The sequence below is a fragment of the Accipiter gentilis genome, chromosome 6 (assembly GCF_929443795.1).
Source record: "Accipiter gentilis chromosome 6, bAccGen1.1, whole genome shotgun sequence".
NCBI classification, from domain to species: Eukaryota; Metazoa; Chordata; class Aves; order Accipitriformes; family Accipitridae; genus Astur; species Astur gentilis.
The window spans coordinates 17,307,286-17,331,579 of record NC_064885.1 but is presented as its reverse complement, the minus strand read 5'-3'; the positions used below and the strand labels follow the sequence as shown (position 1 = coordinate 17,331,579).

At 42.3% G+C, this 24,294-nt stretch overlaps 3 protein-coding genes across 10 annotated transcripts in view; 2 read left to right on the top strand and 1 right to left on the bottom strand.

Moving 5' to 3' along the window:
* The window catches only part of WDR33 (WD repeat domain 33), a 70,616-nt gene extending 57,947 nt beyond the window's left edge, over positions 1 to 12,669 (top strand). For 2 of the 3 annotated variants that reach the window (XM_049801906.1, XM_049801905.1), the window contains 6 exons: positions 3,325 to 3,427; positions 3,704 to 4,166; positions 7,763 to 7,929; positions 8,058 to 8,150; positions 8,990 to 9,175; positions 11,975 to 12,669. In XM_049801906.1, the coding sequence (XP_049657863.1) occupies positions 3,325 to 3,427; positions 3,704 to 4,166; positions 7,763 to 7,929; positions 8,058 to 8,150; positions 8,990 to 9,175; positions 11,975 to 12,207 (1,245 nt within the window). In that variant the 3' untranslated portion in view covers positions 12,208 to 12,669. Of the gene's footprint in view, positions 1 to 3,324; positions 3,428 to 3,703; positions 4,167 to 4,264; positions 6,657 to 7,762; positions 7,930 to 8,057; positions 8,151 to 8,989; positions 9,176 to 11,974 lie in introns of those variants that run through there. The other variant, XM_049801907.1, reaches the window with a different exon arrangement.
* A 131-nt stretch (positions 12,670 to 12,800) lies between these two features.
* Positions 12,801 to 17,531, bottom strand: SFT2D3 (SFT2 domain containing 3). Of its 3 annotated transcripts, none has more exons than XR_007506249.1 (2): positions 15,805 to 17,531; positions 12,801 to 12,889 (listed from the first exon to the last, which is right to left on the bottom strand). XR_007506249.1 is itself a non-coding variant. In XM_049801946.1 (1 exon), exon 1 carries the CDS (start codon positions 16,952 to 16,954, stop codon positions 16,268 to 16,270), a length of 687 nt encoding a protein of 228 aa, XP_049657903.1. In that variant the 5' UTR covers positions 16,955 to 17,531; the 3' UTR covers positions 14,850 to 16,267. The 3 variants fall into 3 exon arrangements, 1 of the variants encoding a protein (XP_049657903.1); XR_007506250.1 differs by having other exon boundaries at positions 12,812 to 12,889; positions 15,777 to 17,531; XM_049801946.1 differs by lacking the exon at positions 12,801 to 12,889 and having other exon boundaries at positions 14,850 to 17,531.
* A 1,301-nt stretch (positions 17,532 to 18,832) lies between these two features.
* The window catches only part of LIMS2 (LIM zinc finger domain containing 2), a 55,458-nt gene continuing 49,996 nt past the window's right edge, over positions 18,833 to 24,294 (top strand). For all 4 annotated transcript variants that reach the window (XM_049801944.1, XM_049801945.1, XM_049801943.1 and 1 more), the window contains exon 1: positions 18,833 to 18,984. In XM_049801944.1, the coding sequence (XP_049657901.1) occupies positions 18,974 to 18,984 (11 nt within the window). In that variant the 5' untranslated portion in view covers positions 18,833 to 18,973. The remainder of the gene's footprint in view (positions 18,985 to 24,294) is intronic.

Here is a 24,294-nt window from a genome sequence, read left to right as displayed (position 1 = left end):
CCAAAGTTAACCAAACAACAGTTGGTTCCACTCCTAACTACACTAGCATAGTGTTTTTCATTGCTATCCCAGGGAGACTAACTTTTCTGCTTTGAGAATAATTACTAAGCTTGTGTGTCTATAAAAGTTTGTATATGTTTACATATATGTGTAGGGCTGTCCTTGTCTGATCCTGCTGTTAATAGTCTGGTCAGAAAGTTGCTTTTGCAGGTGGCAAGTTATTTTCAATGAATACTGCTGTCCTGAAGTCTTTTACAGATATTAAAAAAAGATAAAGCAAGGTATTTTTGACCATTTTTCCTTCCTTGTGCAGCTTTAGTATGGTAATGCCTTTAAAAAATGAACAGATTTTAAAATTTGTAATGTCAGTTTTGGCTCCAGTTTGCTTCTTTGTAAATATGAATGTAATAGTAGTTCCTATTTTAAAAGGCCCTATCTGTGATTTTTTTTTTTTTTGCACAATAGGCTTCAGCTTGTTTTGTTCTGAATTTGACGTTTATCTTCTGTAAACTTGTACAAACCACTTGCCTTCCTTTTCAGTAGCAGGAGTGTATGAATATATATCTGCTTTATCAAGGGCTTGTGACATAAATACTGACCACTTACACATATTTGTAAAGGTTAATCTCCATATAAGGTACCACTATTACCTGCATCTGCTATGCACTGGAAAGCAGAAGTTTACTGCAGAGTATGTGGGCGAGATGTACATCTCTTCCTGAATGTGAGATCTGCTACCTTCTGCAAACATGAAATGGAGTAGAGAATTGTTTATGAGAAGGAAATTGCCTGAGATATGATTGTCAAAATCTTACTCTGGAGTTAGGCATGTTGATATTAAAATGCAGATGGATAAATAGAATAGTTGCACATTAGGAGGAGTACTTCAGAGCTCTTTTGCTATTGTTAATTTAGATTTGATCTTCTCACATTCCTTTTAGATGGATGTGCTGAAATTTCATCTTACTGGTTGAGTGAGGTACAAATACTTAAGGCCACGTCTCCTGTCTACATAGAGACAAACTTTATGAGTTTGTGCAGTATTTTAGAAGAAATGCAAATTTTTCTTATGGGTGAATACAAAGAATTTTTTTCCCCTTCAGTGCACAGTTTTAATTAATACAGATGGCTATCATAAAATGGCTGTGCCATTTGCGTACATAAGGCAGATATGCCCATAATGTGGAGCAGTTGTGTTGTGCTGGATCAGCTTATCTGACTTGTGCAGAACCTCAACGCACGTTGGGGAATCCTTGAGCCAACGGTGGAGGCGGTATGAGGTGCTCCAGATGTACCTCAAGGTGCGGGGTACGCAAGGCCATTTATAGCTTTTAGTACGGTACCTTCTTCTGAGCTGTACATATTTGTTTTTCAGTTTCAAGCCCACCTGGAATGTATTTTGAAATGAAAGGCACGTGAAAATGCAGTGTTAACGCTCTGTCTTCCTGTCTTGTCAAAGCATGATTTGTTTGGAATAGAGGTTTTTGCTAACTGCTTTGGAAACTCATTTATTGAGTGCTAAAAACTGCTGCTTTGGTTAAACACTAGTGGCATAAATTTAAGAATTTCAATAAAGTTTATTGCAGGGAAGCATATGCTAAATATATGAGAAATAATGGAACTCCAGCAAGGTTTTGGTCAAGAATGGCAGAAGCACTGAGATACCTGGATCTCACCTTGTCAGGGAATTTATTTGTTCTGGACTCAAGTCAACATTCAGTCACTAGGAAAGTATTTTGGAGTATTCTTAATAGGCATTGGACCAGGCCTTTTTTTCTCCCCAAAGTCCTTACAAAATTACTTAATGCAAATGTGATGTTTGTAGTATATATTTGTGTGCTTTTTTTTTGTGTTTATATTCAACTGCAGTATAGGTGCTAAATGTTTTATTTAAAACCCGTATTTCAAGATATGATTGGAAAAATATACAAATGAACTTGTTGCTTCTATGGAACCAGAAAAAAAAAAGGTAGTGTTTCTCACAAATCAATGTAAAGCATGAAAATTATTTAACTTTGATTCATGGAGAGATTAAGCAGTGTAATTAAGAGTACAATGACAGTGATGGGAGTATAGGTTTTCAAGTATTCAGAAACTATCTGCAGTCTGGAGGGTTTTTTACAAGCCAATATGAAGGCCAAATCTAAATTTTACACATTAGACGTGTTTAGGAAAAAAATACTACGTGTTTAGGGTTTCCTCGTATGGGTCTTAGGGGGATTTTTTTGTTTGTGATGTCAACATAAAAAGGTTTTGTATAGCAATCTTGCAAGTCTCAGCTCTGTCTTGTTTGCAGTGATACATTTTTATTATTGGACCTCGTTGCTACAGTGTAAATTATGTACATGCTCCCTTTTGGTTCCAGTCAAGTACAAACCCCAAATGATGACTTTTTGCCGTTTAAAGGCAGAATCGGACAGTTCAACCACATTGTTTCCCAGGCAATGTTATCAAAGTGGGTCCAGTGTAAATATAACCCTAGAAATCTTTTATGGGTCTGTGACAGTAGCTGAATTTAAAGAACATTATTTTATCCTTTAAAATTCACAAAGAGAGAAAATTACAAAAGACTTATATATACTTTATTTTTTCTTTGGGATCATATAACTTACACAAACCTCTGCTCACTGTGCTGTTTCTGCTTGAGAAAAGCAGGTGACTGCAGCTTCTGCCTTTTGCTCTGTCATTGCTTAATAACCCATTAACCACTTATCTCTTAGTGCTTAGCCAAGTATTAGCACTTTCTTTTGATCCTAGAATTAGAATTAAGAAAAACAAACTTTGCCAGCATGTTAAAAATGAAACTCATGTACTTCCATGTTAACAGTTTACAAAGGTTTATAGGAGAGGCTCTCTTATGGCCCTGTTGTTGTCCCCTGTCCTGACATTCTTGATTATTTTTTTTTCATTGTTTCTTTTTTTTTTTGTTCATTTCCAAATGAAGTCTTTGGTCTATGCAGATCTTTAACTGCTTTTAAATCAGTACCTGATTTTTTTCAACCAAATATACACAGTCTCCTCATCTTCTCTAACAGGCAGCTAGAATATGAGCTTTATCATCAGTGGTTGTTTCAGGTAAAATGTTAGTCCTTGAAATGCTACGTTTCCTATAAAATGATGCGTTTCTTAGTGACTGGAAAGCACTACTGATGTGAATGTTTGAAAACTAGGCTGAAACCCTAGAAAATCAGCTGTTTCTATTATAAGACCTGTGCAGATGCAGTCTTTATGTAAAGAAAATTGTTTTGCCCCTTACAAAATGCTTAAAAGCAAAAATACTCACGCATGGCAATTCACGTGACTTTTCTTATTATATGCTCATAGGATGGACAGAACCCAGGTCCTCCACCACTGATACCAGGACTGGGGCAGCAGGGAGGACAAGGTCGTATTGGCCCTCACAACCAGGGACCTGGTCTTAATAAAGGTAATTAAACATGTCTGTTCTTCTGTGAGTAATTCTTCTAAAAGAGGCTGTTCCAGTGCAGTGCCTCTAGACAGAAAAGGCTACAGCAGAGCACAGGGCCTTGGCTGAAAGGAAAGCTTCCATAGACTTGGACTGGAATATAGAGGAAAAGTTTTCCCCAAAAAATTACTTAATGAGAGATGTATGGTGTATGCTTTGTAGAACTGTACGAACTAGAGCATCCTAGAGCGTTTTTAGAAAACGTTACAGAAATCTGCTATGATTTTTTCCCTCAAGGTGACTCCCGTGGTCCACCAAACCATCACATGGGCCCTCTCTCAGATAGAAGGCACGACCAGAACAGTGGTGGTCCTGATCATGGGCCTGAGAGAGGGTTGTTTCGAGGTGGCCAGGAGTGGGGTGATGGTAGAGACAGCAGGGGCATGCCAGATAGACGAGGACCTCACCCAGATTTCCATGATGACTTTGATCGACCAGATGACTTCCGTGACGACTTCCATCCAGATAAGAGATTTGGCCATCGATTACGGGAATTTGAGGGGAGAGGAGGCCCACCATTGCAAGATGAAAAATGGAGACGAGGTGGACCTGGGCCTCCCTTTCCTCCTGATCACAGGGAATTTGAAGGAGGGGGTTCAAACCGTGGGCCTCCTGGTGCTTGGGAAGGACGGAGACCTTCAGATGATAGATATCCACGGGATCCTGAGGATGCACGGTTCCGAGGGAGACGAGATGAGAGGTAAGAATAAATCTACTCATCTTTTTGGGGTTAAAGGGTAAATGGAGGGAGCTCTTTCTTCCTGGTTTCCTTTTCATTAAGGAGTCTATCTGTTTCAGATTTATAAACTGGAAACCAATAAGGAAATGAAAACTCTAATATACCTGAGTATAGAGTCCATAAAAATCATTCAGTAATAGAAGAAAACTTGAAAAATGGTCATTGTACACAGCAGCTTCCGTGTCTTTAAACAGTAAGTAAAGAGAAGGGAGGAAATTTGTAGAGAAGATCCAATGACACAGGATGAAGATTTGAGACCGTTTTGATGAAAATTGAGAGGAAACTTGAAGGTCAAAGTGACAAACTTTTGAACTCTAGAAGTGGATTTTGAGACTTTGTCTCCAGTCACAAAATACAGCATGACTGTAGAGACTGTAGAATGAGATATAATATACTTGTAAGGAGCAGGAACAGTCATCCTACTATCAAATATAAGGGGCAGAGCTACAGCATCTGTTGGACTGTTGAGACTATTTTCTCATGTTTTGGCTTGTAGAAATTTTATTTCTCTTTCTGACTTATTTCTTAATGCCAAGCGAAGAACTCAGAAATAATATAATTTACAGCAATGTCCATGTCATTGCTCACAATTTTCAAATAAATCACAAAGGGATAAATTTGTTTCTAGTTACCAATGTAAATATGGAAGAATTACGCTAAGTCAGCAAGATTGTCATCGAAATTGCTCCAGATTTATGCTAGTTTAACTGAGTTAAATTTGGCTTCCATGGTCTAAGCCTCTCACTGACCACCAACTCTATATGTATAAGAATGTGTACTTGTACAAATATATTGTGGTCTCCACATAATGTGAATTTTGTGTGTTTTAGTTGCCTTTTTAATCATTTTCTTACATTCCTTTTACTTTGCATCTATACAGCTCTTCTTTTAGCTATTTTCTACCTAGCTCTGTAAAGATGTACCTTCCTTTTGTGTGAAGAGTATGAAAAGAAATGAACAGTAACTAAAAGAAGGTAACAAAGCCATTTTAAAAAAGTAAAAATAAGAGAGCATCCAAGCTGAACAGTCTGCATTACAGAATTCTAAAAGACATAGCAGACAACACTTCTAGAGCTCAGTAGAGATTTTAAAATCTTATTACTGCAAATGCTTAGGGACTGGAAAATATTTTATTACGATCCCGATTTTTAAAAAGGTTTCAGGAAGAGAGTCCAAGAACCTTGTGACCTGTAAATCTGACTTCTGAACTAAGAAGAGTCTATTTGTCAGAGTACAAGTGTTTGTACAGAGTTTGGTTTAAAAGGAATCAGCACAGGGCTATAAAAGTTGTCTTGTGCTTGCAAACTTAATGAATTCTTTTGAATTAGGTGCCATTTACTGCAGATGCTGAGATGAACTTAAGAATCCCAACCACTCATTAGCCGACTTGGTTTGGAATTTAGATTGTAACTGGTTTGATCAAGCATGAGAGGGAAGTGTGTGTATGTGTGTTTCTAATTTCCCGTCCTTTTCATCCCTGTCCTGTTCTTACTCTACCTGTGCATATCAACATGATGCTTCTACTGCAGAGACCTGCCTCTTCCTGCCTGCTAATCTGCAGTGTGTAGTTCTGTATATTAAGGTCCTAGGCCTCAAGGAAGAAGATCTGAGAGCAGTCAAACAGGAACTGAGCCCTATGCAAGGCAGGGTTTCACATGTGACTGATATGAAAAAGTGAAAAAGGATATACATAACACAATATTAGGAGCTGTGGCTATGTCAGGCATAGGTATGAGAGATTTCAGAATTAAATTGTGCCCATAACATTGCTTGGAAACAAAAGGAAAGGCCCTATTCCTGCTAGCATAGGACCTTGTGTTGCAAATCTTGGCAATTTACAAGCTAAGCAGAATCACACCATGTCAGTATTAAAGTGGGAGGCCCTCTAAAGAACATCTAGAGGACTGTGCTGTTTCAAGGCTAAACAATATTGCTATGTGGTTATTTGAACCATTTGTACCTGAAACTGTTCAGTTTGTTTTCCCAAATCATCCAGGTTAATGTAAAATGGTTCATTGTCCATACACAGCACTCCCTCCATCCACTGTTGTACCTATACAGGCACAGCAGCCTCCTCTCTGTATTGTGTTTGTTTTCTGGGAGGTGGAGACAGACCTATTGTTTTTAATTAAAAAAAATGTAAAAGTTTAAAAATATTGTATTGTGTTATGACTACTGTTAAAATATTTAAATTTGTAATTAAAAGGTTAATGTTGTTAAAATTCTAAATAAAAGTATCTAAAGTTTTGCTTGTAATAGGATGCATTGTGTCGTTAATGAGCTGGGGAAGGGGATGTTGCACAAAGCCAATGCCATCTGACTACTATGGTGGTTAGTTTGGCCAGTGTGGAACTGGGAATAGAGGGGAGGTGGGGGCCATCAGTGTGAATGGGGAAAGAGCGCTCCGCATTATCTGTGCTGTCACTGAGGGGTGGGCAGGAGCAGCGTGGGGTTGCACTGTGAGGATTCCTGAACCAGTGTGCCTGCACCACCTAAACATCTCGCCTGTGCTTGCACAGAAACTGGGCTGTAAACTGAGACAATCTTAACAACCGGTGTTAGTGTGCACTTTTGGAGTTGCAGTAATACACAGAACATGTATGCACTTTTACAAGCACTCCAAGTGTTTAAACTGGTAATGTAAAAAACAAAACTACTAGTATTCATGCAGCCATCTACAGGCTTACCTGAAATGGCACTGACAGTTCATTAAGAACTATTCTCCTCTCTGAAGACCTCTGTTAAAACCCCAGTGTGATACTGGAGAAGCTATATATACTCATTTAAGATGAGATGCAGAAACCAGTCATACCAAATTACTGAAGATGCCACGGTACTTAAAGAAATTACCAACTTTAGTGTCATAACTACATTTCGCAATACAAAATTCTTCATTATTGCAGTTGGATAAACTGCTCTTCATGTTGTAGAATGCCACTGTGCACACTGTTAGGCAATCATCATCCCTACAGAGCCAAGCGCAGTCTAGATTCATTTGCTAAAATTGTAAACTTAGAAGAATGAAATGAAATAGAGAATGTTCTAGCCAAAGAATCCCAAATCAATAGGAATGAGATGCGGGAATGTGGTGGGTTTTTTTATAGCCGTGACTCTCACTGCTTGTATTTTTTCAGGTTGTTTTTATCACTAAAATGGAAGGGGAAAAAGGGAAGGGGAAACTAAGACCACCGCAGTTAAGGGAAATTCACTTAAACTTTTCCTTACCTTACCTTATATCTATCATAACTCACTGATTGTTTTTTTCCCCCTTTTCATTAAATGAATGCAGTATATTTGACAATATTTTTCTTGTATGAAAAACCAACATAATCAACAGAAGGAAATATGACGGAAGATTACAAAAATTAATAAACAAAGTGCTCAAAGGCAGAAAATGAGCACTCTTCCACCTACAAATCCTATTCTAGTAACTGTATGTGCTATACTATTAAGTAAAACAGTTCGGAAATTAGTTGCTTATTAAAATGAAGCTGACTCACGTTTATCAGTCTAAATTCTGCCTAAAAACCACATTTGTACCATGTTCTTTCTTGTAGCTTCAGAAGAGGAGGACCCTCGAGACATGAGGGTCGGGGACCCAGGGGGAGAGATGGCTTTCCTGGCCCTGAAGATTTTGGGCCAGATGACACTTTTGACTCTCCAGATGAAAACTCAAGAGGAAGGGACCATGGTGTTCGGGGGCGAGGTCGTGGTGCTCTTAGAGGTGAGGGGAACATTCTTCCACACTGAAATGCAAGAATAAAGAAGCAGAGATATTTCTTGGGCGAATTACAGTATTTTCATGAATACAATCTCTTCTCACTCCTGTCCCCTGCATCTCTTACTGTTCAGGAGGCCGGAAGGGTTTACTTCCTACTCCAGATGAACTTCCACGCTTTGAAGGAGGGCGGAAACCAGAACCCTGGGATGGAAACAGAGAAGCAGGTAAAAAATTTGGTGAGGTTTGTTTTAGATAATAGACTAGACTTCTACAATATAACCACTTACACAATATTTTTTTTTTATAAATCACCTCTTCTTCCTGTACCTCATATGCTCATTACCAGTCTTTTACCACGAGAAAAGTAGAACGTTAGTTCTTTGGATTTTTAAGTTTAGGAAAAATTAACTGTACAGAATTTAACTGGCTCTAAATGCAACTGTCTCACTGAACAAAAGATGATTCTAGCCTTAAGGTCTTAAGCTGAATTTTTGTACAGGCCAGAACTGCCTGTTGTTGCCACCTGTGGATGACTGAAGCATATCTTGTGGCATTTTTTTGAAATGTATATTAATGCCAATAGTAATCTTTCTCTTGGATGACATCTTCTCTATTGCTTGCAAAAATAATGTTTTCAGCTGCCTGACAGCTTACTGGTATTTCCATCTGTGTTACTAATGGCAACCCCAGATGGGGCGAAACTTGAGTTTTAGAATGTCATGGAAAAAGTGAGCACAAATGACACATTAATAAATGAAGATGTGATTGTCTCTAAAATATATGAAAGTATTTTATACTGAAAAGAAAACTTTAGATCTGTCACTTCTTTCTTTCCCATCATCTTTTAAACCTGTTTTACCTTTAGCTTTCTTACAATTTATTCATCTCCTGTTTGCTTATTTGCCTGTTGGGATGGGGGGAAGCTGTATGTAATTTTAACTTAAAATTGTGTGCCAAATAGTGTGGAAAGTATGTAAATTTATGTGACTGCCTCAGAAAATGTGGAATAATGATCAGATGAACATTACTTATTATCCTGGGTTTTTTTCTCTTCATGCTCAAGGTCCTCGTCCAGATCACCCTCCTCATGACGGGCATTCTCCAGCTAACAGAGAACGTTCTTCTTCGCTCCAGGGCATGGACATGGCCTCATTGCCACCACGTAAACGTCCCTGGCATGATGGACCAGGCACCTCTGACCACAGAGAAATGGATGCTCCAGGTGGACCTCCAGAGGAGAGGGGCAAAGGTAAAAAGCCCCTTGTGTTGAAAACCTTAGGTAACACTGGCACATTCTTCAACAGTAGGCTTATCCAGAATTCCTTATCTGTTCAGAGGGGATAAAGCTGAACTGGCAAATACTTGATCCTACCAGCTATGAAGCTGAAGACCCATCTTACAGGAACATAAGAACAGAGGGATTTTCTGGGATATCAAATCCAAATCTTCTGTCCAGCATCATATAATCCTCTTCTTTATTGTCCTGTTCAAAAGCAGTTAGGTTTTGGCTCCCTGTTACTCCAGCTGGAAAACTCTCGCTAAGAGCTTTTTTTTTTTTTCCCCCCTCTGATTTTCAGAATATTTATTTGTTAATATTCATGCTTGTGCTAGCATCCTTTAAGTCAAATATGTTTCCTGTCTCAGCCTTCATTCTGTTGGGCTTAATGAACCCTGACTTTTTCTAAGTCTTTCCTTACGAGTTCTCTACTTCTAAGAGTGTAAGCATGGTCATCCATGATCAGACCAGAAGTCTGTAAAGCTCAGTAGCTTGTCTTCAACAATGGCCAGTAGCAGGTATTGAGGGAAGTGTTAAGAACACTGTAAGTCTGTAGTGATATGTCCCTGAAATGCTCTCTAAATTTATGAAGATCTGTAGTTCAGTGACTTACTGAAATATTATTTTTATATTTAATGGGTTTTGACAGTTACCTTTTGTGCGCTTCTCTAATTGCTTTAAGAATCATATAAACTTTTGACATCCACAACATCCATGGATAGAGCTCGAAAACTTAACTGCAATAGACTGGGCCATAAAAAAAAAAAATTGGAAGGAAAATGTTTTTCTCTTGTTTTAAGCCTATCGATCACTAATTTAATTCAATGATGTCTTGTGTTTTAATTGGAACAGTTGAAAGTTGATCCCTATTATTTCTGAATGCCACCTCTGATTGCATTGAACTCTACCATTTCCAACCTGAATGAGCTCTTCTCCAAGTCAGAGCTCTTATCTACTTAGTTGTGCTCTCTGGGAAATGGTTCTGTATCTTTTACTATCCTTATTACTCTGTAAATACTATTTTAATTTATCCTTTTGGAAATTAAACTGGGTAACTAGGAATTGCAGACTCTATTTAGATGTGGTTTAACCATGGATTTCTGCAGTTCACTTGGTTTTGTTCCATTTTCTCCATTCTTTCCTAATAGCTACTGATGTCATATTTCCCTCTTTAAACAGTCATATGGCACTGTCATGCAACTAGCTACATAACCCCCCAAATACATTCTTTTGGAGTTAGTAGCTGTTTCAGAGCCTATTACTGTATATGGTATTGCCACAATCATCCAGGCTAATAGCCTGGCACCAGTTCTTGATCCTTTTTCTTCTTCTCAGGATCGCTGCTGTCTTTTCTTAATGTTGTCTTTTTTTAATGTCCTCATATTGACTATCCACTGTTAGGTAGTCATCAGTGACAGAGATCCTTCTCAGTTGCTTCCAATTGCTGAGCTGCCAGCCTATAGTTTAATTTTTTGTTGTTAGACCACTACTGCACAGCCTTGTCTTTGATGCCACTGAATTTCATTCCCCTTCTCTTATTGTTGCCCTAAAGCTCATTTAGTTTTAACTGTATGCCAGCCCTCCTCTGCGTGGACTATATTTCCAGTGTTGTATCAACAGTTTTACCATTCATTCACAGATTTTTTTAATAAAACTCTGCTCGTAAACTCCCTCTGTATCAATATTTTTCCTTTCAAAACTGTATGTTGTGTTTCTCATTTAGCCAGCCATCTTATCAAGTCTGTAAGGATTCCTTCTCCAGCTTCAATAATAATTTCTGATAACTCCATCAGATTCTTTACTGAAATCAAAACAATTGTTAACTACCACACTTCTTGCACCTAGACAACTCATTAATGTACCAAAGAAAGTTTAGAACAATGGCAGAAGGCCTGATAAAAGAGTACTTTTATATATATATGGGCTGTGTTACCTTCAGTTGTGTTGGTAAAGTCATTTGAAGATGAAAACTTCATGAATTATAAACTCTGCTGGACAATTTGGTCTCTATTTTACATAGAACCAACCAGAGTCAACAAAAAAATCACTCTTTCTAAACTGGAGCAAAAATATCCTAATTTAGCTGTAGCACGTGTCCATAAAGCACTGTTACCATTAATTTTTGTTACAATACTGCTTGTTATTTTGAGCTAATGACTTTTTTAATGTTAATTTACATTATCATTACTAAAAAGATCTGTGAGAAGTAGGAAATCCTCTGTTCCTGGTAGTAAGAGCTCATGTAGTTTATGTTCCTGGTTAGTAGTAAAATAGAGCATTTTTCCATTATTTCTAGAAAAAAAAATGGAACAAAACAGTAATGTTACTGTCTTCACCACCAACCTCAACTGATCCATCAGTGCAATGTCTTTGTTTAGGGAAAAAAAAAAAAGTATTTTGCAATAAAAATATACGGAGGATCACAGATGGTGTTAAAGCATAAGAATTGGGTATGCCTGGCAGTTTTGAGGACACCATGACTATCACTGTTCTAACTTACTTCATTTAAGTGACTGCTGATTCTATCAGATATAATGTCCTTTAATTACCAAGGAATTGGTTGATTGCTGTCCATCTTCTGGACTGTAATGGAGACACTAAATCTATGTAAGGAAAACTGTATAGAGGGAGGAAGCATAAAATTACAGGTCTCAACTATATTTGGTCTGTGAATGATTATACTACAGAAGAACTAGCTAAATACATGGTTATGTCTGAGAAGAGGCAAGGCTTAGACTTCAACATCAGTAACTGATTGTGCTTCATTTTTAGGACGAGGAAATTCAGGACCTTCACAGAGAGCACCAAAATCTGGGAGGTCTAGTTCTTTAGATGGAGATCATCACGATGGATTCCACAGGGATGAAGCTTTTGGTGGAGGCCCTGCAGGAGGCAATAACCCTTCTCGAGGAGGAAGGAGTGGAAGTAACTGGGGAAGAGGCAGTAACATGAACTCTGGTCAATCAAGAAGAGGAGCATCTAGGGGTGGTGGACGAGGCCGATAGAAGAGGCTTTGACTGGGTCACACCCAGTCCTTGCTGGACAATATTTAAATAGACTGCTCCTCTGGACTCATAAAGTAACCCTGCAACACCATAAACCTGGATTCTTAACTGGGATAACTGAATGTGCATTAGTTCCTAACAAGGGTCTTTTCCTAGATCAGTTGACTGCTACTAGCTGCAATATTGTAGCTAGTTTTCTGTTTAGTTCTTTCCACCCCTGTTTTCCTCACCTTCTTTTCCTTACTTTGTTTTGTGAAGAGCTGGAATTTTTTTTAAGTGTTGTGAGACATGGAGCACCTCCACAGATTTCAGTTCACCTCCAGACAGAAACTTGTTTCTATATGTACAGTTTGTCAGAAGAGTTACATTGGTTTTGTACGAATACAGATTGTAATTTGCGCAAAAATTAACAAAAAATCAACACAGTGTGTGATTCTTTACTCACCTCTTAATATCAAGAGGGTTGTCTTTAGGCAAACTTGTGTATCAGATGGTGCAACAGAACTACCTCCTGAAATCTCAACTGTTTAAAATACTAATAGCTGATTCCTAGTTTTTTGGTTTATCATGTATAGAGAACTTTCATTTTCACCTTTAGCCACAGCTGGCTACAGATTACAAGTGGTGCTGATGTTAAAATTCCAAAACACAGGAAATCACCGCTGCTTGCTAGTCTACCATCCTGAAAGAGAAAAACGTGGAACACCATTTAGAAAAAGTTGTCATAGACATAGTGTGTTACAACCTAGACTGCTAGTAAATTAGGCTTCATGACAACTATTGTCATTCTGTGCTTCACCTGAGCAAGTCAAATATTTTTGTTCAAAACAGCATCTGTTTGTAGAAGTTGAGGAAGAAAGAAGTTTAGCAGCTTGATTAATATGGATGCATATGCTTTTTACTCCAGAACATGGTTTAGTGGGCATGGATGATGGTTGGACTTGATCTTGAAGGTCTTTTCCAACCTAAATGATTCTATGATTCTACAATGGTTGTAGGATGCATTGCTTAAAGATACGGGTGTTCAGTAGTCTGGTGCATTCAAATGCTGAAGTGCAAACCTTCATAGTTGATCACTTTCATCTTAACATTTTTAAAGTGTCTTTTTATTTAGGATTTTGCTTCCTAGTTTTACTAGGGGGGGGAAATGAGGAGGGGGTTATTCCCATTTCCCACATTTCATAATAAAGCTGCTTACCAATCATGAGTTTGTTTTCCCCATAAATCATTCATATTAATCATCTCCAGTCACCAGGTTATCAAAAGGCTCTTTTAATACTTAAAGCCTCAATGAAAATTTTATCACGTAAGTACATATTCTGAAGCCAGTTCTCAGGAAGGTCCTACATTAAAAGTATAGGATATAATGTATAATGAAAAATATCACTACCAGGCTTCCCTTCCCCTGCCTTGAATTTCATGTTATAATATTTGGGATAATATGGCAATGCAGTTCTATAGCAGACAAGGCTACTGCAACAACATAGTGATACATTGCAGCTATTTTATGTGACTTCTCATACAGTCTAATTTATTTAAGACTGGCTCAAGTCCTGATGACCTACCTTATTTAAAGAGATCAAAGCATAGATGCTTAATGGCTGTTCTCTTGGTTCAGTCAGTCACAATTAGGGGGTCGTCTTCTTTTCTTTTTTCTTTCTTTTTTAATTCATAGTGGCGAAATGGCATTTGAAAATTATAGTAATTAACTGATCATTAGCCTACAAAATCCTTGTCATGGGGCTCTAGAGAGACAAAATGGTCTTAAAGGAATTACTGGGCAACAGCTGAGATGCACCTGATGTGACACAGTTTACTCTTGGCGGGTAGAATTGCTTCTTACCTGTAGCTGAGGTCACTTTTGATATATATCTGGGAGTTAGTTTTAATGATAAATACCAATGATTTGATCATTAGCAAAGGGGAAAGCTTGCCTTTTTTTTTTTCTCCAACAAACCCTATATATTTTTAAGGGTCTGAAAGTGACTTTTGTCTAATAGAGTATGTGATTTAGAGGATGAGCTTTAGTCCTTAATTAAACCACAGTCCTATACCAAAACAAGTTAGAGTGCACCTAATATGAAACCCAGCTTTCTCTATCTAGACAAAAGGGAGTATGCTGCTCATTTTTCCTCTGATGGTTATTTAAATCCTTAAACCACTATGATATTTGGTGTTAAGTAATATTCTTCATCAAGGGGCAGCTTTTTTAATTAAGTTTTGAAATATTCCATGATCATGGAATAAGCACAATAAGTTGTAAGAAAATTGAATAATTAGCTAGCTTTTTTATAAAATCTTGGAAGGTGAGAGCATGACAGAAGAAGGTTCCCAGTCTGTGATACTGTGACCTGCTATTCCTAGAAAATGGATAAAATTACTTAATGGGAATAGACTTCTGTACTCTTCAGGTCAAGTTCTTTTACCCGTCCAGCACATTGAATCCTTATGCTCTACCTGCTAGTTTACAGCTCCACCTTGTCTAACATTTGTTTAATTTGATGCTGCTGTTAGGAATAAAATTAATTTATATACTACAGCTTAGAAGTTGTAAAAATTAGAGAACTAATTTAATGTTATTCAGATAGCTCCGATCTACATGTTTACGGAAAAAAAAGTGACCATTAGTGGAATGCCTATACTGACATTTGATACACAAATAGTTTTATTAAAGCAATGTATGTACATTTAAATACCCCCATTTAACAATTTCAGTTTAATTCAGAGTAAGTATTAGGTGAATAAGCTAAACCCTAAGTAATTATAACAGATAAATATTGCAGTGTTTGTCTTTATTTTGTATATGAGGCACCTATACTCAGTGAGATACTCAGGCTCTGAGGAGGTTAGGCGTGGTAGTCCCATGTATCTGCAGTAGTGCAGTATACAGCCCAAATTGGAGTACCAAGCTCTCAGCAGGGACTGTCAGCCTAAATTCAGCACCTTCCTACGGCTGCTTAATTTCTGCACTGAAACAAAGCTGTGCTGGCTGCAACAGTCTCTAATTACTAGCAAATCTATTTTTGAAGGTCATGCTGTGACAAGTAAGCAATTCCCACCCAAGCTGAAAAAAGCAAAAAATATAAAGTTCTAAGAGCTGAAGCTACCCTTCTAACACCCAAGTATTTGCTACCTTACAGCAGCTGTAAGGCAGCAATACCTGCCAAGGCTCTTAACTAAGATTAGCACCTTTCATCCTATCATCATCATGCAAGACGACTACCCTTACAGTTATGGGCAGTCTTTGTGACCCACAGCCCCAGGAAAGTTTGTTTCACTGACTGGATGGTATTTTAAAAGTGTTTCTTAGAAAGAAATGCAGTTCAGTAGACACAGTATTCATATTCACCCCTGATCGCAGGTGGCTGATGACTGCACTATGCAGTACGTGTTCAGAGTGTAGGGGTCAGCAAAAAAATGAGCCAATAGCAGTTAACTACTTTAGAACGTTCACCCCCACACTTGATCAGATTTTGCTAAATCGTCTCCGCGTTTCAGCGTCAGTCAGCCCTATGCACCTCAGCTGTTAAGATACTTGCTTTTCACGCAACGGACAAGTCAATAATTACATTTCATCGGCTCCGTAGTCTCACTCACGTTTTGAAGTAGGCTGCAGCAGCCACACGGTCCTATACTGGAGGTAGGAAAGCGGAATGCTGCCGGCTCCCACCCAGAGCCGGAGAGACTCCAGACCATGGCTATCGAACTGACTTTGCAATAAGGCAAAATCCCGTCCTCCGGGACGGCTCGGCAGGCTGGCACCAACACCGTTACACCTGAACACAGCAAAACGAGTCTAGAGAGTCACCGGTACCGCTCCCGGGTGCCAGCCGCTGCTTTTCTTGCTCGAGAACTGGTGAGGAAAACCCAGCAGCAACGCGAAGGCGGTGGAGAGAAGCGCGCCAGACGGCGCCATCCTCATCCCCGTCTCGGAGCGGCGTCTTCGCGCCCCGGCCGGCGCCAGCCCGAGTCTCCCAGTCCCTTCGCCCGCGTCCCGTCGGGCTGTGGCCGGTCCCGTCCCCCTCGCCGCGGCGGCGGGGGCCTCGCCGCGGCAGCGCTCTCATACCGGCAGCGCTTTGCCGCGCCGGCGCAGCGCGGCGCCGAGGAGGCCGCCGAGGCGGCGAAGGCCGGCGGCTCCCCCAGGCAGCGCGGCCAGGAGCGAGGCGGCGGCGGCGCCCAGCTGGACGGCGGCGCCCAGCGCCGTCAGGAGGGTGCTGCGCAGCCCCAGCGCCGCGTAGAGGGTGCCGCCGAGGGCGCCGAGGTAGAGGAGGGAGCCGCTGCTGGGCTCCCGCAGCAGGCGGGCGGGCCCGCGCAGCAGGGCGGCGGCGCCCAGGGCGCAGAGCGAGCCGAGGGACCAGAGCAGCGCGAACTTGCGCGCCCGGAGCAGCAGCAGCGGCGCGTACAGCGCGGCCAGCCCGAAGCAGAGGGCGGCCAGCAGCAGGCAGAGCCCGCTCCCCGCCAGCCGCTGCCAGCGCGACAGAGCCGGCAGGCAGGGGTCCGCCTCGGCCGCCCACGGCCAGCCCGAGCCCGGCCCCGGCCCCGATGCGGGCGCTGCCGCGGGGGGGGCGCCGCGGCCCGGTAGGAAGGGGTTCAGCGGGCCCAGCCAGGCCCCCAGGCCGCCGCCGCTCCCCCCCTCCTCCTGCGAGCAGCCGGCGGGCGGCGACGCGCGGACTGTGGTGGGGCCGCAGGCGGCAGTGGCCTTCGACTGCGCGAGGTACTCCTGCAACTGCCGGCCCAGGTCCGCCATGGCGGGGCCGGGATCCGCTTCGCGGGCGCTACAACGCGCCACTCTCCAGCGCCGCCTCCGCCGCCGCCATCTTGCGGAATAGCTGCATCCGGGTTACCGGCCATCTCCGCGGCTGGCCCTCACGTGGGGTGGGGCGGCGCGCGTGCGCGTGAGGCCGCGAGGGCCTGCGGCGGGCAGCAGTCCAGTCCCTGCCCTTGCGGTGCGGGCCCGCTTTGCGATCTGGGACGGCTTCTTTTCGCCTGCTCGTAGTTTTAAAGGAAAGGCAGATTTGTCTGATAAAAGGCGCGGGGAAGCCTGTCAGGCAGGGGGTGCCTGGGGCGGCCTGGAGGGGGAGTCCGCTTCAGCTGCTCCTAATGACGCGACTGAGTGGCTTGGCAGCTGCGAGCAGTAACAGTTTAGGGTTTCAGCAGCTGGAGAGGAGGTGGTGTCATATTCAAAATGTAGGCTGGTAAGAGAAAGATGATCTTTGAGGTTGATACAGCTCACAGGTAGCCAGCCCCACGGGACATAGCAGGCCAGAGGAAGGATCTCCCAGGGTGACGGCCCAGTGGCTGGGATGTAGCTCAAGGCCGAGTATTGCCCTGCAAGGTGCTCCACCCAACAGCCTTGGCAGCACCTGGAGTCTCCTACTCACACGTTCAGTCCAAGTAATCTGCTTCTCTCTAAAGGAGAGCCGCAAGAGTAGAGACACGGTGACACCCAGAAACCATTACAACAGGAGAGACTAGAGATGCAGGGAATGACTAAGAGCTTGTCTGTTACTGTGCACTCAGCCAAGTCTGTTAAATTTTTGGCTGTTTATTAGTAAGATGATCTATTACCCTTTCCTCAACCAACTGTTAAACCAAAATAACATCTAACTTAATTCTTCACCCTGGTTTATGTAAGTGAGAAATACATCAAATGCTAATTTAACCTGTATGATTCTAAATGTTTACTGTAAGGCTGAAAAATGAGGTGTTTGGACACCAGGAAACAGCACAGGGTTTCCATCATCAGTCCCAACAATGCAACAAGCTTGCAACCATATCCATAGCAATGGTGAGTCACACCGCGCTAGGCTACCTTACAAGATGCAGATAAAGTTTGAAATTGCTTTTGGGCAGAAGCTCCCTGTCCCATTTGGTGGATCACTTTAACATTGATACATTATACATTGATACATGTCAGAGAACATAAAACCCCCTGAGTGCTTGGGACAAAGTTTGATGAGCAGCAAGAAGGGCTTAGACGTTATCAGAAAATGTCGCGCTTGGAGGGGTCCTCATTAGGGAGTGTGGTCTCTCTTCCTTTTGGCAGCAAAGGATGCCATCTAACCGCTTTCTAGAAGATAGCCTTCCGGACGTGTCTTTTGCTGCCCTGAGGGGAAAACACGGAGCGAGGTTGTTTTCCCCTCACCTTGGGGACATACAACAACGAGCGTAACAGCCTGCCACGGCAGGCAGGAAGCGCGGCTTCTTTGTCCACGGGCAAAAATTTCACGTCAATGAGGTGCGTGTCAGATATAACTGTACACCAGCTAACGCCTTCGTGATGAGACCGAACCGTCAGCGTTTCCCCTCTCCCCCCCAGGCTCATAGTAGCTGCTGAAGTGTTTACGATCAGGTGGGGCGAAGCGGCTCCCGGGCAGCCCGGCAGCAGCTTTGGCGGCGGGGCAAGGGCAGGAGCCGTGCCCCGGGGCCGCCGGGTCCCCGCGCCACCGGGAGACGGGCGGGAGGCGGTCCCAGTCCGCCGCTTCGTTATTCAATATTTCTTTCCCTTTATAGGAAAAGTATGCGCGGGGCCGGGAAGGGGGGCGGCGGGGGGGGGGGTGCTGCCCTGAGTCACCGGGGGCTGCGGCTCCCGCCCACGCCCCGGGGGCCCGGGCTGCCGCCGGGCCGGGCCGGGCCGGGTCCGGGGCGGGGTTTCTGCTGCCCGACGGGGCTCGCTGGGGCTGGAGCCGCCGCGCCCAGCCGAGCCGCGTGTCTCGCCTCGCAGCCCCCGCCGCCACAGCCCGGCGCTGGCCGGGGGCGCGCCGCCATGACGGGCAGGTAAGGCCGGGGAGGGGGGAGCGCAGCCCGGCAGGGGAGGCCCGGAGAGCCCGGCCGGCGGGCGGGCGGGGGCCGGTCCCGCGCCCTGGCCCCAGTGGGCTGTCCCTGCCGTCGCCGCCCCTGTGGCAGGCGGTGGAAGGTCGGGAACAGCTCCGGGTTGCCCTGGGTAGACCGATGGTGCGCCCGGTAGGAAGCGGTCGGGGGAGAGGACGTTCTCCTCCTGTGAGGTTCAGGCGGAGCAGGGCACGCTCCGGCCGGGGGAGGCCAGCTGCCGCACCGCTGCCGGCAGCGCCGGCGGCTCCGCGCGATGGTGGAGTCGGAAACTCGACCTCGTGGAAGAGCAGAGCAAGGGGCTGTTCCCGCTGTGCCTTACCCCTCCACGGGGACACAGCCAAGGGCGGTGGGAAGACCGGAAACGGAGTTTGGAAGGAGCAGCTGTGGATCCGAGCAGCGTCTGCCCAGCAGCCGGGCCCCCTGCAGCCGGGCGGTACGGCTCTGGCGCCGACAGCCTTGCTCCCGCTGTGCCCCGCCCCGCCGCCCCGCACTTCGGGGCCCTTCTGACGGGTCTACGCGCTGCCTCTCTGCCCGCACATTCAGTCTCCTCTTCATCGGGCTGGCCTCGGAGTTACCCGTTCAAGATGCTGTTTAAATCTGGAGCTTGATTCTCCGCCTACCCTGGCTGACGCTGGAGAACTCTGTAAGGTCTCCTAATTGACAGATGTGAGAAAAGCGCCGGGGAAAGCACTTGCTGGCATCTTCCGAGGGTTTGCATGAATGCTTTAGTGTCTCCGATCACTTTGTTCTCCCATCTGTAAAATAAAACCCAGGTGTTATAAAGCAGTTTGTGAAAATAAGCTTGCTTTTGTAAAATGTCTTGAAGATGAAAAGGATGAAGAAGTAATACTAAAATTAGTGGGGCGCCTTTTTTAGGATAGTCATCCTCCTGAATCCTACTATCATTATTGTACTCCTGAAGCATTGGTCTTCATGACTAGGAATACTGAAATGGATCTGCACTAGTCTGTGTATAAGTATTCATTTTTCTTTTGTGCAAAGTGTTGATGTTTGTATTATGCAGCTTTTTATGATTATGCAATGTAGATCACATTTGGTGGGTTATGAGGTATAAGAACATGCTGAATAATTGTTACACCCTCATTTATGATTTGGGTGAGTTATTTTTGCTCTCTCTAATGATGAATTGGTGTTGATCGGTGGTTGTATGTGCTCAAAATGCTTCCATTTTTTGTCTCTTGTCTCTAGATTGCTTTGTCTTTTCTGTCTTAACGGTCCCTTTTTTGTTCTTCTGACATGTGAAATAGGTGTGTATTTACAAGTTTACATTCATATCCTTATCTTAAATGTTCACAGGCCATGTGAACATACAGCTCCCAAGTGGGGACAACACGGGGAGCACCTGGGAAGAATTGTGGCTGTATGAACCCAGCTGATTTTATTTTTATAGAACTGTGGTATAGTACTGTTCAGAAAGACATGTTTACCTCAGGTGAAATCACTCAGCTGCAGAGGACAGCGGGAAATGCCAGTAGGCAGTAATCCTTGTTGTGTTCTCTCCATGCTTCCTCAAAACCTGCCTGTTAAGGTTCAACACTACTCAGTGAGAAGCTCTGACATGAAGCATGAGGCTTGGTAGGGAGTTCCAAGGTAGTTGAGATGCTGCAGAGTGTGCAGTTCTTCAAAGTAATGCAGGATTTCTGTCTCTCTTCCTCAGAGGTCCTTCAGAGGGTTGTTAAAATGAGCAGGCCTTGGCTGTAGCTTTTGAAAGGGGAATGCAACTGTTATTTAATGTCTTCAGAAATGTTTGTCCTGGAAAGTTTGTCAGCTATGAAAATTTCTAAATTCCTCTCTGCTGTTCTTCCTAGGACAGAATGATTAACTGTTCTTTTGGAGACGTTTATCACAGCTGTAATTCAGCTGACTTTTTCTTTGGTAATAGTGTCATCCATTTAGGGTAGCAGTTTCCCAGCAAAACAAAACCTGTACTTTTCAGTGTCTATGAAGCATTGCACTGCTCTGCACCTTGCATGACTGATGCCGTTTGACAAGCACCGTGTTTAGTGTTGTTTTCAGGCTGGGACGGACCCCTAAGTAATTAGAAAGGATTGAACATCGAGAACATGCTTCCTTAGATCTGCCTACAGGTCACTCTACTGAACTGTGGCCAGATGTTGTTCAGTGTTTGTTATAAGGTAGTTCTTAAAAATCTGTCAACATTGTGTAATCAACTGTTCTCCAGCTTTTGAGATTCAGGGTTTTCAGGGTTCCGGAAGAAGATGAACTGTTTCACAGCTGGAGCATCCCCACAGTATCAATCAGTGGGAACCTTCCAGAGGCGGGAACATGACAGAAATCTACCTCTGGTCTTGAAACTGTTGACAGAGGGAAGGGAATAATTTTGTTGTGTTACAGTGTGTTAAAGCGAGGAAGGCTGGAGAACGTTAAGTGCTGATAACATTCTTTTTTCACTTTACCTTTCTTGTCAAATGGAAACACAAAAGGACTCACTTCTAGGTACTGTGATTACTGACACATTATTAGTAATTAAGATAGATGAAAAATAACTCCATTTTCGTTTTTAAGAGTTGTGTTCCATTTCGCTGCAGAGGGTGTCTCCTGAATTTAAACAACTGCAGTAATTTGATTTACTGATTTTTAGCATTAGGGAAAAATATAATTCCAGAAAATACAAAGATGTGCACTTCTATGTATTCATAGTAGAAAATTATTAAAAATAGGTGACTGTTTAGTGAATTAAATTCAAATATTACATGTATCACAAGTTACATTGTTACAGTGTGAGGATTGTGTTTTGTTAGAGAAACCTGATAAATAGATCATTGGAATTTGCAAATAGTAGTTCTGACTGCCATGTCTTGGCTGAGCTATTTTATTTCTCTGTATCTTGACTAAAGTGGCTATTATAGTCCCTAATTTCAAGAGCAGTCTGTGGTTTAATGGGAAGCTGTTAACTTAAAACCTAAAAAATCACCCTTTCTATGAATACTTCTGTTCCAACTAAGATCCGAAGATAACAGGACAGAAAGAAACTAAAGAGATATATGTATTTTAGTTTTATTAAGTTACATGTTGTTAAACTACATTTGGAAATAAACTGTACAAGAGACAATGTGTTAGATATAAAAATAGTATGTTTCTAAGCAGCCTGTCTATATTTTGCAGTATTGAGAAATACAATTTATGTGATTTTTGGTGCCTTTAGAAGTATACTGTGGTACTTCCTTACCAATAAATAAGTGAAGCCTGCATCTATAATTTGTATTTGATGTGTTTGGTCCGTGTTTTCACATTGTTTTTTGCCTTTTCAAGGATTGTTAGGGCTTGGGGGGGGGGGGGGGCGGTGTATGTGTGTTGGTTGTTGATTTTTTGTTGGTTCGGGGGGGCGGTGGAGGGTGGCGCATTTTGCTACTGTGTTTTGCCCTGTTTTCTTTGTTCTTTGTGATGGACTTCTTTCTAAGAAAGAGGATCAGTGAATGACCAGTGAACAAAACATTGCCAAATGCCCAAAGTAGAAAATAAACCAGAACTGAAGATAATTTCTCTTAAGACTTTACTGCTGTAGTGTTGATTAGAAAAACATAAAGGTAAAAAACTGCCTGTGCTGTTTTATATTGCCTTTAGAAATTAATCTAATACAAAGCATAAAAAAAAAAGTTTCCTAAGTGCATGTTTCAGGGCATAATTATTTTTATAAGAATTTTTTGTTATCACTATACTTGGTCTAATTGGGATCTGGATACGCCTATGTACTTCCTGCAGTCAACAAAAGAAGAACAGCTGCCTTTACAGATATGCTTATTGATTGTTCCTAATCCAGTTGAGGTAAGAAATAAGAGTATGTTATTTTTGATTAGGCTAGCGTTTGACTAGATGCTTTTTAATTCAGTAGAGAGCTGTTGCTGTGCATGTGCTCCATTTTATGAAGCAATTGCAAGTAAAATGGTTTGAAGGAGGAGGAGGGAGTGTAAAGGTCGATAATAGAAAGGTTCTTGGCGCTGACTAGAAAGCAGCTGCATCAAACTAAGAGATGTCACATCGCTGAATTATAAGCAGCCATTTCTACCCTTCTGGGTTGAAAAATGTGTTTTTAATCTTACTATCTTTCCATCTCAGTCTGCTCTCTGAGGCTCTCTAGATAAGTTTTAACGGAAGGTCCTTAGTAGTCTGTTCTGGGGACATAGAGGTGCTTCTCTGAGGAGAACTACTTGTTAATGCCTAAAAGAAGTCTAGCTGCTTTCTTCTCTGCTTTGGCCCAGAAAGTAATCAGCTGTAAGACTTTGGCATCGACCCCGTCTCTGAAAAGTGATCTGTCAAGAGGGAAAGAAAAACAAAATCATGCTTTTTCACTCTTTATGTCTGAGGCAGCAAGAGAGGAGTGAGTGAGAGAGCTTGCATTGAGGGATGGCAAGACAGGATGGTTATTGTTTTGATGTTTTTTTCCTTCAATTTCCTCATCTTCCCCTTAGAAGAAGAGTCATGCTTTCCTGTGGAAGAGTGGTTATTTGAAAACCAGTAAAATCATGTTGTATGAATCAGAAGGGTAGAAGCTTAGGTGTTTCAGAGAGAAGGAGATTTTTAGCTAGATTGCTTAAGTTAAGGGAGATTGATGTGGTGATTTAGTATCTTGCTCTGTGCTAAAAGTAAAAAGGTGATTTAATATTACTTTTTTTTATTGCTCAAAAATTTAAAAAGTCAGAAAAATCCCCAACAGGGAGGACATTTTTCTTTTTTTGTTCTGTTTACATCATAAAGTAGAAATGGATAAAAGCACACATGCAATCTGAAAGAAATTATAGCGGCAGATTGGTGTCAAAGGTCAGGAGCCTGAAACTCCCAATGACATGTGGGGTGAATTGTAGATTTTGAGGTTACTGATTTCTGGTTTTGAAAGTATGATGCTCTTTATTTGTGCCTGTTCTGCTGGGTCTCAGTAAACCCTTCTGTTTTTCTTTAAAGGACAAAAGGGATCTCTGCTGGTTAATACTAATTTAGTACTTATGAAGTCATCACTTCTACTTTTTTTTTTTTTTTTTTTTTTTTCCCCTCTATAGCTTGCCAGGCTGCAGTCATGGAATATATTTCATTCTCATGCTACAAAAATCCTCATTTTTTTATAATTTACTAAAAAATAATTTGCTGGTAATGACTCTTGAGATGTTTTTTGTGGTGATGCTGATCAAATGACACTGACTTAGGTGGTCCCATCTTCCACTCCTTTCCCTTTTTCCCTTTGTTCTCTTAAAAACTGACTTCTGTATTCTCAAATTTTTA

Bases quoted from the DNA above. Each gene is read 5' to 3' on its own strand.
- SFT2D3 (XM_049801946.1), bottom strand. From the start codon at position 16,954: ATGGCGGACCTGGGCCGGCAGTTGCAGGAGTACCTCGCGCAGTCGAAG.